Source organism: Eublepharis macularius, chromosome 7, assembly GCF_028583425.1.
Source record: "Eublepharis macularius isolate TG4126 chromosome 7, MPM_Emac_v1.0, whole genome shotgun sequence".
Lineage (NCBI taxonomy): Eukaryota > Metazoa > Chordata > Lepidosauria > Squamata > Eublepharidae > Eublepharis > Eublepharis macularius.
In genome coordinates this window covers 49,256,534-49,284,250 of record NC_072796.1, presented here as the reverse complement: position 1 = coordinate 49,284,250, position 27,717 = coordinate 49,256,534, and the positions used below count along the sequence as shown (strand labels likewise).

Sequence of the window (27,717 nt, the reverse complement as noted above, 5' to 3'; positions counted from 1 at the left end):
CTAAGTCCATTGAGCAAAACGGAACTTCCATGTCAGTACATGCAGATATGTGCATCAGTATAAAGCAGATATGGTCACTGTTATTGATACAAGAACATACTTGTACTCTCATACGTCAACCCTCCCTTTAACTGGCCAAGGTGTTGGCAGCTGTGTCTGGATGGATAAAGCAAAGTCGACTGAAGTTGAACCCTATGATGACAGAGGTCCTGTCCCTGGACCGAGAGTTGGTGGGTTCGGGAATATGGCTCCCAGTCCTAGATGGGGCACCTCTGACACTTATGCCAATGGGGAGGAGCCTAGACATGGTCTTGGATGCCTAACATTTCAATGGAAGCCCAGGTCACAACGGTTGCCATATTTGCATTTTTCTACCTTCATTAGATCAGGCAGTTTGTTCCCTACCTCTCGACAGGTAACCTAGCTACAATGATCCAAGCAATGGTCATCTCCAGATTAGATTACTGTAACTCAATCTATGCAGGGCTGCCCTTGAGACTGATCCAGAAGTTACAGCTGGTCCAGAATACAGCAGCATGTATCTTTACTGGGACTCTGGTTAGGATGCATATTCGACCTGTTTTGTGTCAGCTGCCATGGCTCCCAGTCGAGTTCCAGGACAAATTTAAGGTACTGACTATGACATGTAAAGCCCTTAATAGACTGGGACCAATATACCTGCAGGACTGCCTCTCGCCATATGTTCTCCAGAAGGCACTTCATTCTGCTAACAAACACCTTCTGGTGATCCCTGGCCCCAAGGACATTCGCCTAGCCTCAATCAGGGCCAGGGCCTTTTCAGCCCTGCCTCCAGCCTGGTAGAATTCTCTCTCTGTTGAGACTAGGGCTCTGCGGAACATGTTACAGTTCCGCTGGGCCTGTAAGACAGAGATGTTTCACCAGGCCCACAGTGGTGGATGAGGAGTGGGTGAACTGTCTGGTCAGCCCTCTCCACTGTGGCCTTTGGATCACTTGTTTTACATTCTGGCGACCTCTGCCTGCCCTACCTCCATGATATTGGTGTGATATGTTATTATGGTGAACTATTACATGCTGCATCTTAAACTGTGGTTTTAACTTTTGTATTGGAATTATGAATGTGTATTTTATTTTTTATTATGTATTGTTGTTTTAATTTATTGTACCACTATATAATGTTGTAACCAGCCCTGGGCCCACTTATGGGAAGGGTGGGCAATAAATCTAATAAATTTAATTAAATGCCACCAAGAGAACAGGAACAGCAGACTTACAACTTACAAAAGTATAACAAATTAATAAAAGCACAAGCAGATCAGGCAAGCTTTCAAAGCCAGTAGTAACATCATGATTCCAGAGGTATAAAACAAAGTTAAATACTGAGAAGCAGAAATTACGCAGAGAGAGAGAGAGAGAGAGACGAGACAGACAGACAGGCAGGATCAAACTAAAAGAAGAAAGCATATTTGTTCTTAAGGGAGGGAGTTACCAGAACATGAATTTGGTACTTAGTAAGTACCTGAAACCTACAACTCTTGATGGGGACAAAATCATTAATTTTTATGTCTAAAATCTCCAGCTGCATCAGAAAGGTAGAAGATGTCTATCTCCTTAAAATCTCTTTTGAAATAGATGATATGACAAATTCTCTAACATAAAGAGGGAGCTACAAGTTAAACAGCTCTTTGCAGTGACACATGGGAATATCTTAAACTGTCTTCATAAGAGGCAAAGATGACAAAGCGCAAGACTTCATCTGCAAGGGCGGGCTTTTTGAAATGCATGCCATACACAATTAGTCGAGGGGATGGGGGAGGGGAAACATGTTAAATGGTCAACACCTTCTTCCAAACATCCTTAGTAGTAGGCACTGTCCCCTCCCTCCCCCCCCCACACACACACCAATTGTCCCATTAGGACTAAGAAGATCTCCCAAATGTGCCAATACTCACTACTGGTGAATAGGACTACCAGAACAGCCCTGTGGGTAGGCGGGATCAACTTTAAACTTAATTTCCAATGAAATGGTTCAAGGGTTCTATTACACACAAGTAACGGCAGAATATAAATCATGACAAGTAGTCATGATAAATAGTCAGATAGCCTGCCTTACATAGGTTGCCAGAAAACTTTATGCTGTCATATGCAATAATGGTTCTTCCTTCTAAATATAAAAAAAAAGTTGGTTTAAGAATGAAGTGCTATTGCCACGCAAACACACAAAATTACAATTTTAAAGTACAGGAAATGCTACTCCATGGTTTCAAATTCTCAACCCCCCAAATCACTCAAATTAATACTCAGGTGACTGTGGAGGAAATTCACCCTACCATTCCTGTTTAATTGACCAATTAGAAGTGCAAAAAGATGATTAGAAGGCATTCTTAGTCATTCTGCACGACATGGTGACTGCTTCACCTTTAACATGATAAAAACAGCATATGAAGAGCTAGGGGAGAAAGGGATAGCCGTCCATTCATAGAGAATGAAGTAGGAAAGTTAAAAGACAGACAGGGCCCCTGTGTTCCTTCTTGTTCCAGGCTAACTGTGCCAGGGACTGAAATAACCACTGAAACAACTGAATAGTCCTTGGGTACAACCCTGAAAAGGGTATCTGAACAATCTGGCTCATAGTTTAAAAACTTAGCATAACTTTTTATGCTTACAGAAATGGCACTGATGGATTGCATTGTGCAGTCATAATCTAACTTACATGCAGATAATTAAACTTCAAGCTAATTTGCAGAAAGTAAGAATACTGGGGATGGAGATAGAACAGTTGTATTTTATTCAGTTTACTCAGGTGTAGACAGCCGTGTACAAAACGTGCATATCATGCTTGAGAATGGTGCATGCACCTTTCTCTGTGAAAACTATGGGGGGGGAGGAAGTGATCCAGTTGCTACTTCTATGTGCTTGACAGTTAGCAACAGCAACTTCAACGTTTGTGCTATTCTCTAAACAGCTGAGTGTCTGTATTTTATAAATGGATATCTGTACTAGAGAAAAAAGTTTGAAAGTGAGAAGTGGATCTCAGATAAACATATATAAGCCAGGCTAAACTCCCAACAGTGCTAAAAGGGATCTTCCACAGATCAAGCATATCAGCTGCCACTGATAGCAGAAATAACTTTGTGCAAGTCAAAAGTCACTCATGTGCAACTACTTGAGTAAATCTGTCGTTCCAATACGTAAACAGTTTTAAAACGGAGCTTATCGACCAATTTACACAATCCAAGCCTATCTATAGTAGGGAAAATGAAAATTTGAGCCTGGGGCTATGAAACAGAGCGTACAGATATTACACAGAAAACTTCAAATTCTTTACGCAGCTAATCATGAGGCAACAGTAGGCTATTTACAGATATTGTTACTACTTAATGATAAAACATTCATATAAATGACAGAATTAATCATTTGCATATGTAGGAGAGCGTGCGCATTTTAACACCTATCAAGCAGAGATTCACCGCGGCTTGCACAAGTTTAGTATCTATAAATTGGCAGGAATCCATTAAAATCCATGACAGTTTGTGCAATAATCTATCAGGCTTTTAAATAGCCTGGAGATATTTGATAATCTGCTTATACTGACAGCTTCTTCACAGTAAAGTAGACAACATGTTGTGAAATGAAGTTTCAAGATTTCTGTTTTGGAAGAATTATTCAACACTACCAAATATATAAGATAGCAGCTTGTACTCAACCATAAAGTTCTGAAAGACTTAAGGGCACTTCCTTCTTCAGTGGAGGGAATAGCAATTTAAACAAACTCCCCTCTCTCACTGCAGACCCTCACTTTGCCACTAAAACTGTTCACAAGGGTCCACTGGACCCCAGAATGAAACTGGGGGGGATCCAGTGGGTTGGAGAGGGTTCCACTCCATTAAATCTGCTACACAAGCAAATCTTGTTTGATACAAACCTAAATCGTCAAGCAATAGTCCCGTAGATTGGCTCACACCTCCAAAAGGACAAAGAAATTAAACAGGCATTACTCTTATGTCCGCAAAAGCATCTGCTGGCAGAGCTGTGCATAATCCTTAATTCTGTTGCACATGTCCCTGAATTACCAGTGTACAGAAAATTCTTAGCCTGAAGAATTGCTGGTTTCTTACCTTTAAGGCTATAAATGCCATTGTTATAATGGACATAGCCACCACTACCATTTTTAGGCCACTGCAAAATTACTGGCCAAGGGCAAGTGGTCAAGGTCCTACGAAGAGGGCCCTTGCTCAGGACAACCCTCAGGTGAAGAAGGCTTTATGTCATGCTTCTGAGCTCTGTATCAGGATGAAAGCCCAGCAGGTTAATGGGGAGGGAGGAGAAGAAGGGGACTCTACATTTCCCTCGTATGAACAGAGGACAGCAGAGAAAGCATCAGTGCTGGCCAGTAAATCCAAGACCAGATTTGTTGATCCAAGTTTTGCCATAAAAGGAAAATAATCTAGGTAAAAAAGCTGACATTACTGGCTTATAGATAGTATTCTAAACTAAGAGCAACATTTCTAGAGAATTTTTCAAAAGGCAACTTTTATTAAAAATGAAGGGAATGTGTACTTACCAATATTCTGTTATCCACTTTGTCACCTTTAACTTCTAGCTTAACTTTCTTTTTCACTGAAATTTTTATCTTCCTTCCAATAATATCCTTGACGCTTTCTGAAATGGTAGAATCAATAAAAATACTTTCATGGTCAAGAAGAGGAAAAACACATGCAACAATTCCAGGTGGGTAGCCATGTTACTCTGCAGCAGAAGAGCAAGATCTGAGTCCAGTAGCACCTTAAAGACAAACAAGGTTTTCCGCATATGAGCTTTCCAGGGTCAAAGCTCCCTTCATCTGATACTGACAAAGGGAGATTTCACTCTTGAAAGCTCAAACTCTGAAAATCTTGTATGAGTCTTTATAGTGCTACCAGACTGGAAACATGCCACAGTGCTACTGCTCTATTGTCAATTACTTTTTTTTACCTGATGTTTCTTACATAAACTTTACTATTGTTATTAAATGATCAGAAGTCACACACTCCAATATGATCCCTATTAAAAAATAAACTGAGCTCATTCATTTTTAGGAATTTGCTTCCCTACTTAGGGAAGTTTAAAGAGGAAATCACAGGTTTGATTTGCTGACAAGAAACAGGCATCTGCTAAGCTATATTTAGTCTGATTAATACTGAAGCATTCAAACAAAGGTTTAACTTCATTCACATATACACTACATAGCATGCTCTCTTACATTTTGGAAATCAAATCATTCAACTGAAAGAACAAAGTTAAGCTGTACCACTCCATAAATTCTAACACTATAACAGTTCCATATGTCCTTTATCTGACGGATGTAGAAAAGCCTCTACAAAATATAGGGGTGCTATCAATCCAGCGATTAAATCTAGATTTGATGATTGTCAGGAGTCTACAAATGAGCAATGCATGTACTGACTGTGTAAGTCCTTGATGTACACATGATGAACCAATGCTCAGATTGCAGAAAGACTGCACTGCTCGACTGAAGGCACGAGTAGAACAATTCTCCACTTCAAATTTTCTGAGCAAGGTTTTCAGCTTAGCGCTGAAGTGCCAAAATGAGGGCATAAAAAGCTTAGTCTTGTCTCTCCTTACTGCAATTTGTTACTGTTCACTGTGAACTCATCCTCAACAAGTTCTTGAACATTAATTTCAAGAAACAGACACCATGGATGCAATCATCTCTGATGAATTTGTACATGCATCACCCAAGATACAAGATTCAGGATTCTTAAGGACACAAAAATGTTGTGCAAGTCATGTAACAAGCATCTATCGTTCAATACAATTATCTAAAAATTTCTTTCTAAGGGAAAAATCTATTGTCATAGAAATACAGATATAGTAATATGTTATAGACATTATCATGCCATCATCAGTGAAGCTGTAGCACAGAGGTCCCCAACTTGTGGAGCCTATGGATATTAATAGAATTCTGAGAACAGATAGTAAGTGGCACCACAAAACGACTGCCAAAGTGAAGTCAATCAAAAATGTTGAGAGCTTTTCCAAGTGGAGCTTCAAAATATCTAATTCTTAACATTGTCAAATTTGTGAATACTTAAATCCAGAAACTGAAGCCATGACACGACATGACAGAAACTTTCTACAAACCTAAGAGAAGCCCCAGGTTTGCATGAAAATCTGAAATCTAAGAGCCAAGCCAAGCTACAAAAGACAGAGCCTTCAGGAGGTCAGGTTCACCTCCCTTTCTAAGAGGCCAAGAGAAAATAAACAAACCCTCTGAGCAGCAGATCTCTCTGGCTCTGCAGAGAGGGGCAATTGACAGAGTCTTCTGATCTCTTTTAAAACTCAGCTTCCTGGCTAACATTGCAACTCCCTTCACGTGCTCCTGGTTGTGTAATTCATCTCTTGTATTTTACCTCTAAAAAAGAATACAATGGGAGGGGGGGTTTAAAAAACCCCAAATAACAGAAGCAGCAGCCATGGCTTTAAAATCGAAGGGGCACCATATTACTGTGGTTCAAGTCCTTTCTGCGTGGCCTGTCTCAAAAGGTGGTACTGAGGGACTTTTTGCTCTACTCCATGGCCACTGAACTATGGAGTCCCACAGAATTTGATTTTATTCCCCATATTACTTAATATTTACATCAAGTGTCCCTGGGAGAGGTCATCCGGAAGTCTGGGCTCCAGTGAAGCGATGATACCCGGCTCTACCTTTCTTTTCCATCTAATTTCAAGGATGCTGTAGATGTTCTGAACGGGTGTCTTGTCAGGATTCAGTTTCAGTTTGTTCACTCTCATCCAGCTCATTACTCTGGATCAGAAGAAAGGCTGACCAGCAACATGAGCTCTTGCCTCTCTTGTATGAGGTTACACTCCCTTTGAAAAGTCAGATTTGCAGCGTAGGAGTACTGCTTGGCACAGCGGTCTCCTTAGAAAGTCAGATGGCTGTGGTGGCTCAGATTGTGTTTGCGCCTAGTTTTGGTTGGTGCATCAGCTGTGCCTGTGCCTGGCTCAGTCAGATCTAGCCACAGAGATCCATGCCTTGGTTACATCTTGACTGGACTATTGCAATGCACTCTACTTGGGGCTACCCTTGAAGAGCATTCAGAAGCAGCAACTACTGTAGAATGCTGCAGCTAGACTGCTGGTGGGGGCCACAGGAACATATGACCCTGATATTGCAACAACTACACTAGCAACTGATCGGCTCCTGAGCCCAATTCAAGGTGTTGCTTTTATCCTTTGAAGACCTACATGGATTGGGACAAGGGTGTCTGAAGGACCTCTTTTCCCTTACATTCCTTCCTGGGGATTAAGATAACAGGGAAAGGCCCTCCTGGATGTCCCATCAACCAAAGTTGGGGGAGTACATGGGAGAGGGTCTTTTCAGTGGCAGTCCTTAAGACTACCAACTTTACTGTAGCATAAGCTTTCGAGAACCACAGTTCTCTTTGTCAGATGCATCTGACGAACAGAACTGTGATTCTCGAAAGCTTATGCTACAGTAAAGTTGATTAGTCTTAAAGGTGCTACTGGACTCTTTTCTATTTTGCTACTACAGACTAACATGGCTAACTCCTCTGGATCTAGTCCCATGATTGTGGAATCTCCCCAAGGAAGTGAACATGGCCACCACACTGTCTATCTTCAGGAGGCAGCTGAAGACTGTTTTATTTAGGATGGCTTTTGGTTAACCACTTTTTAATGTATTTTAACTGTGTTTTTTAATCTGTGTGTTTAACAGTTTTTTATATTTTGTTTACATTTAATACAAAGAAAAATGCCTGTTGTGTGAAAAAATACAATGGGCTCTAGCAAACTGATTCAGAGGGCCCCTGGCAGCAAGCAGGTGCTTTGCAGCGGCCTGGAGGTGAGAGCAGGAGGGTGCTGAGGGGAGGTGTGAGGAGGAGCACGTAGGCTGTTGATTCGGTGGGCCCCCTTCAACAGCAAGCAGGCACTTTGCAGCAGCCTCAAGGCCAGAGTCATCAGCAATGTGCCTGGGCAAAGATAAAAAGTGAGTCATTGCCAATATGGCTTGCCTTTTATATAGTAGGATTGTAAGCCACCTTGAGCTCCTTTTTGGTGGTAAGGTAGCTAATAAATGCCTTCAGTAAATAAATACAATAAGAAGCAAATGCCCTTTTAACAGCTATTTCTAGGCAGCCATAACAACACTGCCAGACTTCAAGCTTTGGTTTCTGTCAGTAAAAAGCAGGGGGAGGAGAGGGCCCTTTCCAGGGCTGTTTTGACTTTTGAAGAAGGAATCACCAGGCCCGAGCCTATCAGAAGTCACTGGACAACCAGCTACTGCATGATCTGTATGACTCACTCAGTCCTAGCTACTTTCTACTGTTCAGCACCATGAAAGCCACTGTCGATTAGTGGTTAGAGTTTCAGACTAGGAGCTGAGAGACTCCAGTTTGAATCTCCACTCAGCTTAGAAGCACAACCAGTGATCTTGGGCCAGTGACACATTCTCTGCCTAATGTACCTTACAGGGTTGTTGTGAAGATTGTGGTAGTGGTAGCCTTGGCTGAGATCCAAGACAGATTACAGCAGTGCAAATGAAAATGCAATATAACTGACAGCTAGGACATTCACTGAGCAAAGTATAATAATGGAGAATGATGTAAGCTACTTTGGGCCCTATTTGGGAGAAAGGTGGGGCAAAAGTGAAGTAAATAAACAATAATTATAGTCAAAGATGGGGGAAAGATAAGAGGTAGGTTGGTTAGTACATGGGAAGGAGTGAAGGAAGAAGGGAAAGGTCACGATATGGGCACTGCCAGGATGAGGAAAAGGGGAAATAGTGTGAGGATAGCAACACCCCACCCCTCCAAGCCCTTGCAGATTTCACACCACAGAACTGGGCCCAGTGGCCAGCACTGAACAACTGGGCCATGGTTTTCCTGGATTGAGGCTGCTGCAAGGACTGAAGAAAGGAAAGCTGAAGAAGGGGGCAAATAAAGGTACGTTGGCTGGTAGGTGGGAAGGTGAAAAGGAGGAAAGCTACTGAGGGGCTGCCAGAGATCAGAGAGAGGAAATCCTGGGGGAAATGAGACTGCCCCCTGCAAGTCCTTGCAGGTCCCCCACTTGTCAATATATCTATTTCTCAACATGGCTCCATCAGAAGATACTCAAATCCAGAGACTGACAGACGGACAAGAAAGATCTTTCTACAAACCTGAGAAAAGTCTCAAGTTTGCAGAAAAATCTGAAATCTAATACACTGGGGAATTTAAAAACCAAAAAAAAAAAATAGAAGCGGTGTCTGTACCTTTAAGAAAGGGGGTCTTAGGGGAGAGGAGTTGCTTTTGGTCCCTTTTGGAAAAAGGCAGGATATAAATGAATAAATAAAAAACTGAAGACTGTAAGAGGCAGATAAAAGGTTGGTGAGTGGGTGGAAAGGAGAGAAGCAAGCAGGGAACAGGAAGAAAACAACAGGGGCTGCCAAAAGCAGAGAAAGAGGAAACAGCGTGGGTAGGCGAATACAGGGGGGAAATGAAGTGACCCCTGCAAGTCCTGGTGTGTTCCCCACTTGTTCTCCTGTAATAGTGGTAGCAGTTTCTAAATGGCTGCAATAAAATGCAAGGATTGGCTCTCTGCTTAGAGAAGACATGCTTAGGAAAAGGAGGAAATGGACACCAGGAAGCACATCAGCAGGCGCAACACTAGGGACCTCTGGTATAGCACACAGTGAAACAGTTCTTTTAAAACATTAACATCTTTTTAAACAATTCAGATTATATATATTTAAAAATCTCTACATAATATATAGATAATACCAAAAAACTAAACTAGTATTAGGTACAATTCCTAAGTGATGTTAGTGTGTTTCCATGACCACTTTAAAGCAAGTCAGATAATCCATCATGTCTCATGTCTCCTATAACACATTAGCCTAAGTGTAGAATAGCAAGGTATCATTCTTGCAAACTGATCCACAGAAGAACTTAGGTACTTCCACAAATGAAACTGAAGGGAATTTTTCTCCATTCTTAAGATACAGGAGGACTCACAGAGAACACAAAAGCCTTAATTCTGAAAGCTAACAGATGTTAGGGTAAGTAATGTCATGTTACACAACGTTTGGATTATGTTAGCAATGGAAAACAGCTTAGCTTTTTTATGGATAACCTGTGCAGTAATTCCTAATTGTGTATTAATTTGCATCTAAAAATCTGACTATTTAAAAGGCTTTCTCCAACAAGTACATAAACATTTATATCAATGTCAAGAACAGCTGAAGTCTAACACTTTGAAATGCTTTATGGCTCAAAACATATCGCTTCTCCGTACATTCCCTCCCAGCAATAATTCATAGTTTAAAATATAATGTATCTCATGCTATGACAATCTCCCTCGTTTACAGGGGAATTGATGGCAACAAAATGGGAAGGATGATGGCAGAGAACTCGTAGCCAATATTAGAGCCTATTCCAGGGCAGTGATGGCTGTGAAAAGGCAGTATTTCTCTGCCATCACTGCATCTGCACATAATCATCCAGCAGAGTTGTTGTGTGTGATTCTGGGGCTTTTACGTCATAACCTTAGGGAACTGGATGTTGACCACACAATGGCCAGTTGTGATCAATTTGACACTGACTTTGCAGACAAAGTGCCCAGATCCTCTCTGAGTTAGATGCTGACATAGCTGCATGTTCAGATGATGTGCCTTTAGCATTCACTTGTCCAGTTTATATGGATACCTTTCAGCTTATGAAACCTGATGATGTGGACAAGATCCTTGGAGGCCTACCACCTGTGCTCCTGACTCTTGCCCTTCCTGGCTGATAAAAGCCGCCAGAGGAGAACTGGCCGACTAAGGAAAATGATTCCTTGAGAGCAGGAATTGTGCTACCTGTGCACATGGAGGCAGCAATTAGATCTGCTTTGAAAAAGCTCTCCCTGAACCCTACTATCTTGCAGAACTTCCAGCCAGTTTACAATCTTCCACTCTAAGGCAAGGTGCTAGAGCAGGTGTTTGCTTCCCAGCTCCAAGGGCTCTTAGAAAAGACTGATTTTCTAGACTCATTTCAATCGGGCTTCAGGCTAGACTGGTTGATGACCTCCACTGAGAACTAGACAGGGGGAATTGAACCCTGCTAGTCTTCCAGGATGTCTCTGAGGCCTTCAGTACTATCGACCATAATATTGTGCTGAGCCACCTCTCAGCACTGGGATTAAGGGGCATTGTATTACAGTGGTTTGAGTTCTTTTTGGGAGGATGTCTCAAATAACAACAACAACATTCGATTTAAATACCACCCTTCAGGACAACTTAATGCCCACTCAGAGTGGTTTACAAAGTATGTCATTATTATCCCCACAACAAAACACCCTGTGAGGTGGGTGGGGCTGAGAGAGCTCCTAGAAGCTGTGACTGACCCAAGGTCACCCAGATGGCTTCAAGTGGAGGAGTAGGGAATCAAACCCAGCTCTCCAGATTAGAGTCCCGCGCTCTTAACCACTACACCAAAATGCTGGTGCTGGGGGACTTCTGCTTTGGCTACTGGTCTGTAGCATTCCACAAGGTTTAATCTTATCTCCCATGCTATTTAATATCTAAAAGAAGCCCCTGGAAGAGCTCATCGGGAGTTTCGGGCTGCAGTGTCACCAATATGTGGATGATACCAAACTCTACGCTTCTTTTTCATCTAATGTGAAGGATACTGTTGATGTTCTGAACTGGTGCTTGAGTCAGTAATGGGCTAAATGAGGGTGAACAAGCAGAAACCGAATCCTGACAAGACAGAGGTTCTCCAGGTTATTAGAAAGGCTGATCAGCAATACGAGATCTCTCCTTCTCTTGGATGGGGTTACACTTCCCTTGAAAAGTCAGATTCACACCTTAGGAGTACTGCTGGACACAGTGGTCACCTTAGAAAGTCAAGTGCCTGTGGTGGCTCAGAGTATGTGCTTACCCAATCTTGGCTGGTGCATCAGCTGTGTGTGTTCCTGATTCAGTCAGAGCTAGCCACAGTGATCCATGCCTTGGTTACACGCTGACTGGACTGTTTTAATGGGCTCTGTTTGGAGCTACCTTTCATGAGTGTTCAGAAGCAGCAGCCACTGCACAATGCTGCAGCTACACTGCTGGTTGGGGCAAGCTACTGGGAGCATGTGACCCTGATATTATAGCAATTACACTGCCTACTGATCCACTCCTGGGAACAATTCACAATATTGGATGTGGCCTTTAAAAGCCTACATGGCTTGGGACTGAGGTATCTGATGGACTGTCTTTTCTCATATGCTCCTGCTCAGGAATTAAGGTCACAGGAAAGGCCCTCCTGACTGTTCCATTAGTTGAAGCAACTCCCCCGGTGGAACACAAGAGAAGGCCTTTTTGGTGGCAGTCCAAAAAGCATCTCCAAAGAGGTCCACTTGACCCCCGCACTGCTAATCTTCAGGATGAGCTGAAGACATGTTTATTTAGCAGTTCTTTTAATTACCTTTCTTTTTATGTTTACTGGCAATCCTAAACTGTGCTTTCAAACTTTGTTTCATTCATTTTATGATTGTTATTTATATTGTAAGCAGCCTTGAGTTACTACAAGGTAGAAAGGCAATGAATAAGTATTATAAATAAATAAACTCAGCAGCCTTCCCCCTGACATTTTAGTGCTAAGATCCTGTACTCTTATAGAAGTGGATCTATGCTCAAGAATTCTTGTCCAATCCATAGCTTCAGATTAAATACATACATTGCGAGTTTAGATGCAATACTGTGCCCCATTCAGACAGTTGTAGAATCATCTACATTTTTACAAACATTAACACTTCTCAGTGCTCTTGGAAAATCATTCTTCTCCTGTCCTCTACCACATCACCTTACTGCAAAAAGGGGTGTGGAACACAGTTATATGAGCATATATGAGCATGCAGCTGCAACACTTCCCCTCCACTTCACCCCACCAGTAACTGGAGAGCCAGTTTGGTGAGTGGTTAAGAGCGCGGGACTCTAATCTGGAGAACCAGGTTTGATTCCCCACTCCTCCACTTGAAGCCAGCTGGGTGACTTTGAGCTAGTCACAGTTCTCTAGAGCTCTCTCAGCCCCACCCACCTCACAGGGTGTTTTGTTGTGGGGATAATAATGACACACTTTGTAAACCGCTCTGAGTAGGCATTAAGTTGTCCTGAAGGGCGGTATATAAATTGGATATTAGTAGTAGTAGTATGCACCAGGGCTACATCTCCAGATAGAAGTATTCCCCTTTTGCTTTCACTTTGCTTGTATGAACAGCTGACCCCACTGACTAAAATAACTGGCAGTATGATATGCCTTCTACTATTGAACAAGAGTTGTCATTTCAAAGTAAATCTTTCTCTACATTTCATAAAAATCTATTACATACTCCGCATTACTGCTTCTATTTATAATGCTAAAATATTTATGCCACTAGGAATGACCTTTGCATCCAACATTCTATATAAATACTCTAAGACCTGGAATGCCAGCATTCTGTATACTATATTGCTCAATGTGATGATAAGCTGGATATATCATAATATAGGTATGAAAACTAGTTCCAGGTTCCATAACTTTGGCACTTTCTGTGTGATAAGAAACAAACCCCAGGACAGAAATGTACAGATGGGGATTCTTAAAAGTTACCACTGTACTCTGTGGGATGGAGTAGAGGGACTGTAATCTGATACACAGTGGGGATATGTGGGCAAATCTGCCCCAAACACTTCTGCCAGTAGGGTTCCTCTAATATACAGGTTTTCTACTCATTCCCTAATCTCTTACACATTGACTTTAATGAGGTTCGCACTACTGCTTTGAGCAGTGGGCTTTACCTGCTGATAAGTGGCACAGCATCTTTATTTCACTTTCATGCTGTCTTATACAACATTGATATAAAATATTTCTGCACAGCTTTTCTATCACATAATCAAAGCATTTACCATATATATGAAGAGTAACATAATCAAAATCAACAACAATAAATCATTAAAACCAGCAGCAACCAATTATCAAGCAGTCAGCACAACAAATTAATTTCCAAAGGCCATTTCAAACAGTTTGGCCTTACTTTGTCTCTTAAAAACCAATACTGATGACACTTCTTGCACTTCTTTAGGCAGCCCAAAGAACTGGTGCTACCACTGAAGAAGTCCAAGAACAAAATGAAGCCCTCCAAACCTCCTTTGACACTGGGACTGTAAGCAGCCCCTGTTGTGCGTAGCAGCCTCAAGGGCTCATACTAAGATAAACAGTCCAGCACGTATGTGGGTCCCAGCCCACTATACGCTTTAAAAGGTTAAAAGAGGAACTCTGAACTGCACTCAGAAACAAAAGAGCAGCTAATGTTTCAAGCTCTCAGCAACACAGCAAAATTTACTAGCTACCATAATCAACTGGGCAGTTGTGTCTGTGCTAATTGAATTCCAAGTTGTCTTCAAAGGCAGTCTCACATATTACAGCAAAGTAGTCTCAAAGGTACAGTAGCATGGATCAGCCTGACTTATCAGCCACATCCAGGCGGGGATATAATTTTCAAACAAAATGTAACTGAAACAATTCCTAGCAACACCATCAACCTGTGGCTCAGTCTACAAAGCCACGGCCCCCAGACTCTTAAATGAATCCACCAAAGTTATAATTACACCATCCAATGATGGTGTATTTACCCAGGGCTTTTTTCCTGGGAAAAGAGGTGGTGGAACTCAGTGGGTTGCTCTCAGAGAAAATGGTCATATGGCCGGTGGCCCCGCCCCCTGATCTCCAGACAGAGGGGAGTACGCGCAGGGCCATCTCAACTCCCCTCTGTCTGGAGATCAGGGGGCGGGGCCACCAGCCATGTGACCATTTTCAAGAGGTTCCGGAACTCCGTTCCACCGCGTTCCAGCTGAAAAAAAGCCCTGTATTTACCCCTTCTCAGAACAGCAGCCTTTCCAAACATCTCCACTGCCTCCCCTTCATTCAGCTTCAGCCAGTTGTTCCTTAACCCCCTGACCACAGCCTCCAGGCCACACTGGCAAATCTGGGACCTCAGTCAGAAATGTATATAAATATTGATCTATTGCTTTTCTTTCTACACAATCATCATCATAAACATTGAAAAACAGTAACAAGTTCAGACAGTCAACATAACAGCTAGTATATATCAAATATATACAGTAGGTTGTTAGATACATACTAGTAGTAATCAATGTTGCATAGTGGTTGGAGCACCAGACTAGGATTGGAGAGATCCAGGTTCAAATCCCAACTCTGCCATGGAAGCTTCCTGGGAGAATTTGGGCCAATTACATGCTTTCAGTCTAACCTACCTCACAAGATTGCTGTGAGTATCCCTACTAGGGCAAGAGGTTGGGTATAAATGAACTAAATAAACCCCAAACTCTGGACAATCCTAGGTAGCCACACAAAACAGCATAGGAAGAGGACTGAGCTCTGGAGCACCCCACATGTCAAATCCCATGGGAATGTCAGCACAGAAAGGGCCTTCACGCCCATTCATCTTGCTCTTTCTGTTCATCCTTTCATTAAAACACATATTTACCACGCAATCCCAGGCAGAATGAATTTCAAGGGGCTCCGACTGGAGTAACTCTACACAGGCATGCAAAGTTAGTCCCCTGCTGTAAATCAATCTCAACCCACTCCCCACTGCTTTCCAAAAGGTGGGGAAGAGCCCACACTCTTCCCAAAGGTCACAGGCTTAATCCTTGGCATCTCCAACTAAGTTACTCATGCATTAATACTGAATTTAATTAATAGTGGTACTTCTTTTGAATTTTGAAAATGTATGGCAAACATATCCCACTTGAGCGACATGTGTCAGATTTGGCTCTGATCTGCAGCGTTAAATACTGCTGACAGATCTCAGCAGCAAGCCACTGCCTCTAGACAAACTGTACATGCAGATCGTCTTCCAGAGCCACTAATGCTCACTCAGTCTCCAAACCAGGCCTGAAACCAGACTGAAAAGTGCTTGCTACAGACACGGTAAAGAAACATCACTGCCATTCCACTGAACATATTAATGATGCTTTAAGGCCAGAAACAGTGGCTCTGCTCTCTGACCCACTACAGGCAAAGGGCTTCTGGACCTCCTCTCCAGTGCAAACAGCAACAGATGCTCTGGCACTGCCCTTCTCTCTTCCTGAACTGCCAGCCTCTCGCTTTCCACGGGGGAATAAGCAGCCCAGGTGCACAAGGAAAGAGAGCTGCTCAGGCTGCAGAGGAAAGGGTTCAAGATCCCTCTGCTCCTGTCTTACTTTGGTGATAGCAAGCTGATATGCATTTAATAAGTAAGGCCAGATGGGAAGGCCAGAAGGCTGCCTGTTGCCTCTACTCTGCGGCGGAGGCAAGGAAGAAGAGGTAATACTGGCGTTAAAGAGCTAGCACTCTTTCGCACGCACGCAAGGGGTTAAAACTGCTTCTACTTAGTTGGATTATAAATGCCGAAGACTCTGCTGTGCTTTCTTATCTCTTAGGCTTTCAAAGTCCGTGCAGCCCCAAGAAGATTTGCCCCCCCCCATCTCCTCCAGCAATAGCGCCCCCCCCCCATTAACAGCTACTCACCTTACAGAAACCCACCTTTCCACCACGCCTTTCCTCAATGGACGACTCGGAACATTTAACCGGCGGGGGGAGACACACAGACTTCAGTCCTTACACACGCCTCTCTGCAGGAATCAACCCCTTCAACCCCTCACGCTCTTCAGGGCTCATTCATAACCGGGGGAGTAAAGCGAACATGCTTACCTAGCAACTCTTTGGGAACGTCTGAGCTCTCTTCAGTCATCGTCGCCCTTATTTTGTTTTTGGCCGCTGAGGTGTGTGTGTGTTGGTTGCTGGTGACAACTACAAGCTCCGACTTCCTCACCACACCGGGGTATAAAAATAATTCCAAAAATGCTCTTTAAATATATATAGGAGGAAGGTAAGGAGAAAAATAAAGTCCTGCCGCTGGTGCCTCCCTCCCCTTCGAGAGCGAGAAAGCGAGGGGAGCTCTGTTAGGAGCTTATTGCTACATGACGCCTCTCCATTTCGGGGGCAGGCAGAAGCCCGGAGGGAGGCGGGCGCTTTTCCAGAGGCGGCACGGTCGCCCGGAGGCTGAACCGCGGCGGCACCAGCCGCTCCTGCCTCCCCGCAGCACTAATCCCCTTCCCCCCCCCCCCCCGCTGCGTCGGCGCTCCTGGGCTCGCCTTCCCCGTCCCTTCTTCCTGCCTCCGGCTCGCCTCCCTTCTTCCCGCTTCCCCCTGTTGCCTCACGCAGCCACCTCCCGGCCTGAGGTGCAAGCGGAAGGCGTGGGAGGAGGCGGCGGCGGCATTCCTGGCTCCCACGGAGCCCTGCCTGGGGAAGGGCTTCGCTCACTCGGCTCTAGCCAAGGACCGGCCTTTTCCCCTCGCCGCAGCTCCCTCGCTCGTCTAAACGACCGCTGCGGATTTCGCTGGGAAGGGCTGGGCGGGCAGGCGGGCGGCCTCCAGGAATTTGCTTTCGCCTAGCCGCGTTTCCAGCTCGCCTTACGTTTGCGCACAGATTCCATGCGCGCTGCCATGAAGGAAAAAAAAATTGAGGATATTCGGAGCAGTCGCCTCGGTCCCTCTCTCCCCTTTCAAGTCATATAATTGAGCAGTAAACAGAGATCGGGGGCCATCTACTGGTTGTAGGGGGTATAAGTGGGGGCAAAGAAATCCCCGCCTTCCTCCTCTCTGCAAATCAGAAAGAGCGTTTAAAGCTGCTCCTATTCATACTTACTTGCAAGTAAGCCCTATGGCCTTTTCTTCCAAATACGCTTAGGACGAGCTGAATGGCCGTACTCACTTGGGAGTAAGTCCTATTGAATATAATAGGATTTGTTTCTAAGTCAATGAGCTCAGGTTAGAGCTGTTTGTGTAAAATTCATAGATCCCCAGGCTATTTCTAAAGATTCCTGAATAATCGAAATTTTTATTTCTGGAAATCCAAAATATCACCATGCTCTCTCTCACACACGCATACAAGAGAGAGAGAGAGAGAGAGAGAGAGAGAGAGAGACTTTCACACATGCGCTTTCAATTCACTTAGGAATTGCTTGCAAGTGGATTTTCTCATTTTACACAGTAAAATCCAGTTGCAAAATACATTGAAAGTGGGTTGGAAGTGCATTATTCAGCATGTGCGAAAGCAAAGGTCTTCCTAAGGGTACAATGAGGAAAGGCACCTTTATAATGCATGGTGGTTATTCTATATCACTCCCTCCTACATTGACCTCAACTTGCTTGAAGATAAAAGTGCTATTGCTGCCTCCAACATATCCCAAACTGGTCATCAAATATCTTTATGTCATTATGGGGATAAAAGTAATTGGCTATTTAGTTTACTATAGACTTAGCTTGCTGGAAGCCCTGTGGCAGTGACCACATATGACAACAGATTGGCCAGGACATTGGAAGAAATGAATACAGCTGGGATATTACAATAACTGAAATCAGTAGCTTAAGTGCCTGTAAAATTCTGGATATACTATTGCCATTTTCTCTTTTCAGATAGTAGTAGAGGGAGAAATCTTTGACATCTGATAACAGTACCAAATTCTTGTGTCCCTTTCTTCTTTCTTAGTATAGGCCCAACAATACTCTTACTGTCTTTCTGTATGAGATAAATAGGTTACAGTCTGTTTGAAGCAGAGAATTCTTTTCTGACAAAAAATGTTATGCACAAAGAGTGCCTTTCACAGTGTGGCTCAGAAGATGCAAGATGGTTGCTCCTAAGCAGTGCATATTACCTCTACTTTATTAAATAATTGTGTGTGTGTGCTATTATATTTTAATTAACTTTTATTCTTCAGACGGGCTTGCTCATTTTGTCTGTACACAATCACATACCACAAGAATCCTTGTAGAATACTATAGCTTATGCCAATTGGGTTCAAGTGATAAAAGGAACAATTTAAAACCTCATCAATTGTGTTTCCTGCCTGTGTTCCTGACAATATGTCTGTGCTTTTATCATGCATCTTTAAAGGCAAAGAAGTTCTATCAACTAATAAACTCTCAATCTTAATAAAAATTGTACTTAAGTGACATACATCTTAATTTGCTATAGTGCATATTAATGTTTTTGTTTTCTTTAAAAACTTACTCGGAAATGAACATTACTTTTTCTGGATGGATAGAAAAATAATTGCAAGAACAAAATCAGTTTAAATACAGGACCAAGATGGCCATTTCCCCACCACCATACTTTATTGGTATTTACAAGGCTCTTTGGGAAGTAAGTTGGTTTGCCCCCTGCCGTCAGAAAAAGGAATGCCATTCTTACTGACTGTTCACAAATCTAGAAAAAGTAATATAAGGTGGTTGAGGGGTGTGGTGTGTAAAAGTCCCATTTTTTTATAGAAGAAAAATTGGTGACCTCACATTTATAAAGACAAAGTAGACTCTTAAAAGAGTTTTCAAATATACAGTGTTTAATTTTCAGATAATGTCCTGAAGCAACAGCTTTTTAGACCAACTGATTTTAGTATGTGGTATGAAACAGCTTTATTGAGAGAGGTCTTGCAAATGCTGCAGTTCTTTAGATAAGATTTTGCAGAAGGATTAACTTTTCAGAAATCCTTTTGCACTGCACAACCCCCCGCCCCCGATACGCTAAGTCATATCCTGAAAAATGGATTCTCATAAATCTCATAGCAAAAGATTTTGGAGAGCAGATATGGAATTGCATGCACTATTGTAACTTTTTAACCTTTTTGTACCATTCACAGAATCGTTTCCTTTTACTCTTTTTTGACATTCATTTTAATACTCATGTTTGTTTACTCTCTTCTCAGTCTTTCTAAATTATCCACAGAATTGTGTCAAACTTTTTTTTAACTTCCAGGCAGTTTTGTGGAGAGAACATTCAAGAATGTGACCCCCGCCTGGCATTCCCCCTCCCTCCTTTGTCCCCTCTTCCCAAGGTGTCACAATAACAATCAGATTCTAAAGTGGCCCATCTAGGGTAGTTGTAGAGCCATTAAAACGTTTGTCTCACCCATGAGAACCACAGGGTAAGGCACCAGCCCCAGGGTACGTTTTGGGGTATTTAAGCTGGCCTCCCGGCCAGGTGGTGCACGTGCCATTCCTATCCAGACCCCTTGCTGTCACTCTCTCTGTGGATCTAGTGCAGACATTAGACCACCCCACCTCGCTGCTACGTCTTTGCTCCACGCCGTGACTTGGTGAGTATACCCAGTTCCGTCGCTCTCAAGTGGGCACTCCTGCTCATGCAATCGTCTCTATTTTCTTACTCTGTATTTTCCTAGCTCTTGTATGTTTCTTGCATGTGTGTGCTAATTTAGGCATACACAACATCATTAGCAAATACACATTTTATTGATATTTAGTCTGCCTCTTTATTGCATGAGCATCTGGAGAGGGACCCTGGTATAAATTGGTTAAGATCCGCACTAAATCCAGACTGCTAGCTAATTCTCCACCAAAAAGAGCAGTTACCTCCATGGTAACAACAGCCAAGGATCTTTTAGCACTTTAAAAATAAACATATTTACTGTGCTCAGTGGAGAAGTTAAATAATTTAGGCACTGGACAAAATGGCCTTATGTATATTGCTTTTTTTCACATATAGCCTGCTTTGGGTGGCCCTTTGCTGGGCTCATGAGCCAGGGTCTTGGACTTTTAGTCAAAAGCTAGTTCTGATGGTACCACTAAGGGTGGCTAATGACTCAATAAGTGCCTGCATTTTAAGGTGCTTAATGACTTATTTTTTAAATTAGTTTCACATTTTGTTTAATACGTCATATCAATCTGCCTGCTTTGTTTCAGCTTTTTTCCCCCAGCACTGTTTGTTTTGTTTTAGCATTATTTTCAGCTCTCTATCTGATTTCTGCTTGTCAAATTTCTGCTATCCTTACCTTATTGTATTGTTTATTGAACGTCCCACTGCTGATCGTATTGACTTATCTCTAATATATAAAAGGCTAAACATGTTACCAACAACTCACTTCTTATCCCCACACATGCACAGTATGCTGCACATGCACAGTACATGGAGATAATGTCATGGGCTGGGCCCGCCCAACCTGGTAGCCCAGGTACTAACACGAAGCCAAGGAGTGTTCAAGAGTCACAAGCCAAGTCCAGTCTGTAGTCAGAGCCCAAGGGGTGTGTCCAAGATCCAAAAAGCCAAGCCAAGTCCAGTCCGTAGGTCAGAGCACGAGGGTATCAAGGCAAGGTGCAGGCAAGAGTGAGATGCAAGGTACCAGGAAGTGGTTGCAGGTAATTGATACGTTGCTTCCACGCCCGGCAGTTCCTCCAAACTGGCTCTTATAGCCAGGCGTGGTTTTCAGCCAGCTGCTGGGGCTTCATCCTGACGTTACTCATCGTCACTCTCCAGCAGCTGGTGTTGGCTCGAGAGGCAAGCACTGCGCCATCTCTCCTGCAGTTTCAGTCTCTGGCGCTGCCTGCGGCGTTCCTTGGGCGTGGGTGAACCTGGGGGGGTGGAGGCTCTTGGCTGCGCTGCACCTGTAGAAGTCCCTGGCTGAGCTTCCCCTGTAGTTTTGGAGCTAGAGGGTGCTGGTGTCTCAGCTGCTGGCTGCAAGCTCTGATCAGCCAGCAGCTGTTGCTCCTGATTGCTGGCTTCTGCTGAATCAGGGCTAGGGCTGGCTACACAGGGCTCCTCTTCTCCGGAGGAGTCCTGGCTGGCTACACGAGGCTCCTCTCCTCCAGAGGAGACCTCACTCTCAGACTGGCCCATGACACCATCCCCCCTCCCAAGGCCCCCCCTCCTCTGTGGCCCGGGCAGCCCCGGTTTCTGAGGATAGGCCCGATGGAATTGTCGGACTAGGCGGGGGGCATGAATGTTCACGGCAGGCTCCCATGAGCGGTCTTCCAGTCTGTACCCCTTCCAGTCCACCAAGTACTGCACTTGCCCCCGCCTGCGACGGGAGTCCAGGATCTGGGCGACCTCATATTCTTCTTGCCCCTCAATGGTAATCGGAGGTGGAGGGGGGGTGGCCCAGGATGGTGTGGGTCTGGGGGTGACGCCAGGACTAGAAGGGACCGATGAAACACAGGATGGATCGGGAGGGCCGGTGGTAGTTGCAGGCAGTAGGCTACAGGGTTCACCTGGTCTGTGATCACGAAGGGTCCAAGGAACCGAGCATCCAGCTTTTTGGAGGGCCGTTGGCTGCGGATATGGTGGGTGGATAACCAGACCTGATCACCTACGGACAGGGGAACACCAGGTTGCTGTTTCCGATCTGCCGCCCCATTGTAGTTTTCCTTGGCAAGCTGGAGTTGCTCCCGCAACAGCTCATGCATGGATTGGAGTTCCTGGAGGCAATCATCCGCGGCTGGGATTCCTGACGAGGGTGTGGTGCTAGGAAAGAAGTGAGGGTGATGGCCGTAATTAGCCATAAAGGGGGTCTTTTGGGTGGAGGAGTGCACTGCATTGTTATATGTGAACTCAGCCAAAGGCAGTAGGGCTAGCCAGTCATCCTGTTGATGGTTCGTATAGCCTCTCAGATACTGCTCCAGGGTTGCATTGGTGCGTTCCGTTTGCCTGTCGGACTGGGAATGGTGTGCTGAGGATAAGTGGACTTGGGTGCCAAGAAGGGAGTGCAGTGCTCGCCAAAACCTAGAGGTGAATTGAACTCCCCGATCGGAAATTACATGGTCCAGTCGCCCGTGAAGTCGAAAGACGTGCTGAAGGTACAGGTGTGCGGTGTCCTGAGCGGTGGGGGGTCCAGAACAGGGAATGAAATGGGCCATTTTTGTGAATAAGTCCACCACCACCAGGATGCAGGTATGGCCTTTGGAGCAGGGCAGGTCTGTAATGAAATCCATGGAAATAGTCCTCCATGGCCCGTTGGGTGTGGGTAGCGGATGCAGAAGGCCAGAGGGTTTGCTAGGGGAACCCTTGGCCCGCCTACACGTCTCAGAGGCGGCCACATACCGGGCCACATCTGATTGAACCCGGGGCCACCAGAAGTCACGGGTCAAGAGATGGGTTGTCTTGTGGTGGCCGAAGTGCCCAGCGGGTCTGGAATCATGGACCAGTTGCAGGACTTTCGTTCGCAGCGAGCCTGGTGGTACATAAATCCAGCCTTGGTGGGTCAGTAGCCCCTCTTCCTCTGCGAAGCCATCCGCCTGGAGCTGGTGCGGCTCCTGGACCTTCTGGAGATATTTCTGGGCAACTGGGTCCAGTAACTGTTGAGCCTGTATCTCCTCAAGCAGCCCCTGGGAGGGTTGCGTGGCAGCAAAAGTTTCGGGAGCCAAGATAGTAGTTAGCGGCTCTTCCCAGCCCGGGGGTGAGTTGTACTCTGGTTTCCGGGACAGAGCATCGGCTTTCTTATTCTGGGAACTGGGGACATACGTGATCCTGAAGTCAAAGCGGGAGAAAAACAACGACCAGCGGATCTGTCTCTGGTTGAGGTGGCAGGCGGTTTGGAGATGTTCAAGGTTCTGGTGATCAGTGAGCACTCGGACTGGGTGTTGAGCCCCCTCCAGACTGCCAAACCTCGAAGGCTGCCTTTATTGCCAGCAGCTCCCGCTCCCAGATGGTATAGTTCCTTTCTGCGGGGGTAAGCTGGCGAGAGTAGTAGGCACAGGGTTGGGGGATGCTGGATGAGGTTGCGCGTTGTGAGAGCACCGCTCCGATGGCAGTGCTGGAGGCATCCGCCTCAACTGTGAAGGGTAGCTGGGGATCTGGGTATCGGAGTACCGGTTGTGTGACGAAGCATGCCTTCAAGGTCTGGAATGCCTCATTGACTTCCGGTGTCCAATGGAAGGGTTCTTGAGGCCCGAGAAGCCGGGTAAGGGGAACAGCTATGGATGCAAACCGGGGGATGAACTGCCGATAATAGTTGGCAAACCCCAGAAATCGTTGCACATCCTTCCGTGAGCGGAGGGCTTGCCAGGTCTGTACAGCTTCGACCTTAGCTGGGTCCATTTTGATGCCCCGGGGTGAGATCACATGGCCGAGGAATTCTATGGCAGGCAGGTGGAATGCACATTTTTCCAGCTTGGCAAACAGGCCATGCTGCCGGAGTCTTTGCAGCTCCATGCGCAAGTGCTGGGGGTGTCGAGCCGGGTTCCGGGAATAAATTGATATATCATTCAGGTAAATGATGATGAACTGATCCAGAAGGTCACGAAAGATGTCATTCATAAACCTCTGAAACACCGAGGGCGCGTTAGTCAGGCCAAAGGGCATTACCATGTACTCGTATTGTCCATACCTGGTACTAAAGGCAGTTTTCCACTCATCGCCTTCCCGGATGCGCATCAGGTTGTAGGCTCCCCGAAGATCCAGCTTGGTGTAGATCTGGGCTCCCTTAACTTGCTTCAAGAGGTCGGAGATCAGCAGCAGTGGATACCGGTCTTGGACAGAGATTTTGTTCAGGGCCCGATAGTCATTGCAGAGCCGGAGTTCTCCACTTTTCTTTTTAACAAAGAGGACTGGGGCAGAGGTGGGCGAGTTGGAGGGGCGGATGAACCCTTGATGCAGATTGGTTGTGAGGAAGTCCCGGAGTGCAGCCAGCTCAGGCTCTGATAACGAGTACAGGCATCCCACTGGCAGGGGGGGGCCGGGGATTAAGTCAATAGCGCAATCATATGGCCGATGCAGGGGGAGTTGGTCTGCCCCTTTTGCCTCAAACACATCTGCAAAATCTGCATAGATCTCCGGTAGTGCAGAGGCCCCTTGTGCAGCGGCTGCAATTGGACCCGTGCGTTTATTTTCATGTGGGCATGGCGTCCGGAAGCGAAGGTCCTGCTGGCCCCACCGAATAACCAGATCATGGCAACAGAGCCAGGAGAGCCCCAGGACCAGCGGAAAGTGGGGGATGCCCACAACATCGAAGCAGAGCTGCTCACGGTGATGCTGGATCTGCAAGAGAAGGTCCTGGGTTTCCTTGACCAGTGGCCCAGAAAGCAGAGGCCACCCATCAATGGCCTCCACTACGGTGGGGGTCTTCTTTGCCCACAAGGGAATCCTGTGCTGTGCGGCAAACTTGACATCCATGAAGCAGCAGGATGCCCCTGAATCTACCATGGCATACACAAATAGGCATCAGCCGTCGGGCAGGCACACCTTTACAGGCACCAGGAATGGTTCGGGATGGTCACAGGAGGCATTGGCTGTTCCAACAAGTTGTTTAGCAGGAGCCCGCTCCAGAGCTATAGCTGGGGCCCTCCTTTTTGCAGGGCAGTCATTGGCGTAATGGCCCACGGCACCACAGTACCAGCAAAGGTTGTGGGTGTGACGCCGCTCCTTCTCCTCAGGAGGCAAATGGGTACAAGGCATGCTCGAGGGTGCTGGTTCTGCTGCCTTGGCAGGTGAGGCCTGGGGCGGAGGACAGCTTAGCACACGGGCTTGTCTCCAGTTCTCTAGCCACCCATCGATTCACAAGCATAGGAGAATGAGCGCTTGTTGTTCTCTCAGTCGTTAGGATCGGGCCACTTCATCCAATACCTCCTCAGATAGGCCCTCCAGGTACTGGTCGGCGAGGGCAGCTTCGTTCCAGACCAGGTCCTGGGCCAGTAACTGGAATTCAGTGGTGTATTGGGCCACAGTCCCATTCCCCTGGGTGAGGGCACGTATTCTTTGGTTTGCTTTGATGGCCTTCAGGGGGTTCTCAAAGGCAGCAGAAATGTGGGCCACAAAGTTTGGGAAATCCCCTAGCAGTGGGGATTTGGCCAGTAACAAGGGTGTGGCCCATCTTGCCACCTGCCCCTTTAACAAGCTGAGGATAAAGCCAACCTTGCTTTTATCTGTGGGAAAGTCTCTGGCCCGGAGTTCAATATACAGCTAGCAGCGGGCAAGAAACGCTGGGAATTCCTCCACGTCGCCCTCAAAACTGTCAGGAAGCTTCACTGGGCATTTAGCAGGCAGCAGTGCAGCAGGGGCAGCAAGTAGGGTGGCAATCTGCTGCTGCAAAGTCACCAGTGCTTGAGTCAATTGCAGTACCTGGTCCTGCAGCAGCGCCAGGCTCCCCAGGGTGGGCATTGCTGTGTCCATGCTTGGAAGTTTTGTGGTGGAAGCAATCTGTCATGGGCTGGGCCCGCTGGGCCCACCCAACCTGGTAGCCCAGGTACTAACACGAAGCCAAGGAGTGTTCAAGAGTCACAAGCCAAGTCCAGTCTGTAGTCAGAGCCCAAGGGGTGTGTCCAAGATCCAAAAAGCCAAGCCAAGTCCAGTCCGTAGGTCAGAGCACGAGGGTATCAAGGCAAGGTGCAGGCAAGAGTGAGATGCAAGGTACCAGGAAGTGGTTGCAGGTAACTGACACGTTGCTTCCACGCCCGGCAGTTCCTCCAAACTGGCTCTTATAGCCGGGCGTGGTTTTCAGCCAGCTGCTGGGGCTTCATCCTGACGTTACTCATCGTCACTCTCCAGCAGCTGGCGTTGGCTCAAGAGGCGAGCACTGCGCCATCTCTCCTGCAGTTCCAGTCTCTGGCGCTGCCTGCGGCGTTCCTTGGGCGTGGGTGAACCTGGGGGGGTGGAGGCTCTTGGCTGCACTGCACCTGTAGAAGTCCCTGGCTGAGCTTCCCCTGTGGTGTTGGAGCTAGAGGGTGCTGGTGTCTCAGCTGCTGGCTGCAAGCTCTGATCAGCCAGCAGCTGTTGCTCCTGATTGCTGGCTTCTGCTGAATCAGGGCTAGGGCTGGCTACACAGGGCTCCTCTTCTCCTGAGGAGTCCTGGCTGGCTACACGAGGCTCCTCTCCTCCAGAGGAGACCTCACTCTCAGACTGGGCCATGACAGATAAGAAGCGAGCAGGGGCAAAACAGTTTGCATCCCCAGTGCCTCCTCAGGGCCCCCAGAGGCCTGGAAAGTCTCAGCATGGCAGCCCATTTTTTTTAAAATGGGCTCTGTTGCTTGTTCTATATAATCCACCTTGAGTCACATTGAGAAAGACAGGCTATAAATAGCATAAGTAAATTTTAAAAATATAAAGATATTATGCTCTATAAATTCTAAAGTAGGCATCCTTGCAAATACTTTTTCCACTCAGATGAGAGTAGGGTTGCCAGGTCCCCTCACCATCCCAGTGGAGGGGAGGGACTTGGCACTCACCTTTGCACCCTTCTGAGAGTCGTCCTTGTGCTTGCGCAACAACATCACTTCCAGGAAGTGACATCATTGCACAGGCATGGGGACATGTGTGTACTTCACAGCGGGCCAATTCATCATTCTGCCCTGGGAGCACACCTGGGATGCCTGTTTCCCATGCTTTCCCCCCTGCTGGCCAGGTGAGTGGTGGCAGCGGGCGGACGATGGAAGCAGAAGATCCCCTGCCCCTGCCAGGGGACCTGGGATACCTAGATGAGAGTAATCTACCAATACAGTTATTTCAGATATTCATTGTAACTATCAAACAAATTTGTTAAAAATATTTGCTATATATTTTCTACTCCAATGTATCTTGGAGTAGAAAATGTCCCATAAAACCAATAGTTTGTGGTGGCAGAAATCATTGAGTTGAATAATACCCAAACATCCAGAGCTTAAAAACTCATTTTCACATGAAAAAGTATTTTTCCTTTGAGTATATATGCCCCTTCCCTTTTGCATATTGAATAGCCCATACCAGTTTTGCTTCTTTATAATGCTGGAATTTTTATTTTCAACTTGAACAAACAAAAACAATGTTTTGAACCAAAGACATTTGAAAATACATTTGGGTATTTTTTTTCTACCCCAATAACGGATCCTCCTATGGTGGGAGAAACACAAGCTTTTCAATTTTGCCAACCAATAGGCATTCCTGACTCTTCCTGACATTTCTGTTTGCTATG

At 45.7% G+C, this 27,717-nt stretch overlaps 1 protein-coding gene across 1 annotated transcript in view; it reads right to left on the bottom strand.

Moving 5' to 3' along the window:
- The window catches only part of CARMIL1 (capping protein regulator and myosin 1 linker 1), a 176,770-nt gene extending 159,702 nt beyond the window's left edge, over window positions 1-17,068 (bottom strand). Inside the window, exons 1-2 of the mRNA XM_054985287.1 lie at window positions 16,701-17,068; window positions 4,544-4,641 (exon numbers count right to left, since the gene is read on the bottom strand). Of these exons, the coding sequence (XP_054841262.1) occupies window positions 4,544-4,641; window positions 16,701-16,740 (138 nt within the window). The 5' untranslated portion in view covers window positions 16,741-17,068. The remainder of the gene's footprint in view (window positions 1-4,543; window positions 4,642-16,700) is intronic.
- Window positions 17,069-27,717: the final 10,649 nt, after the last annotated feature.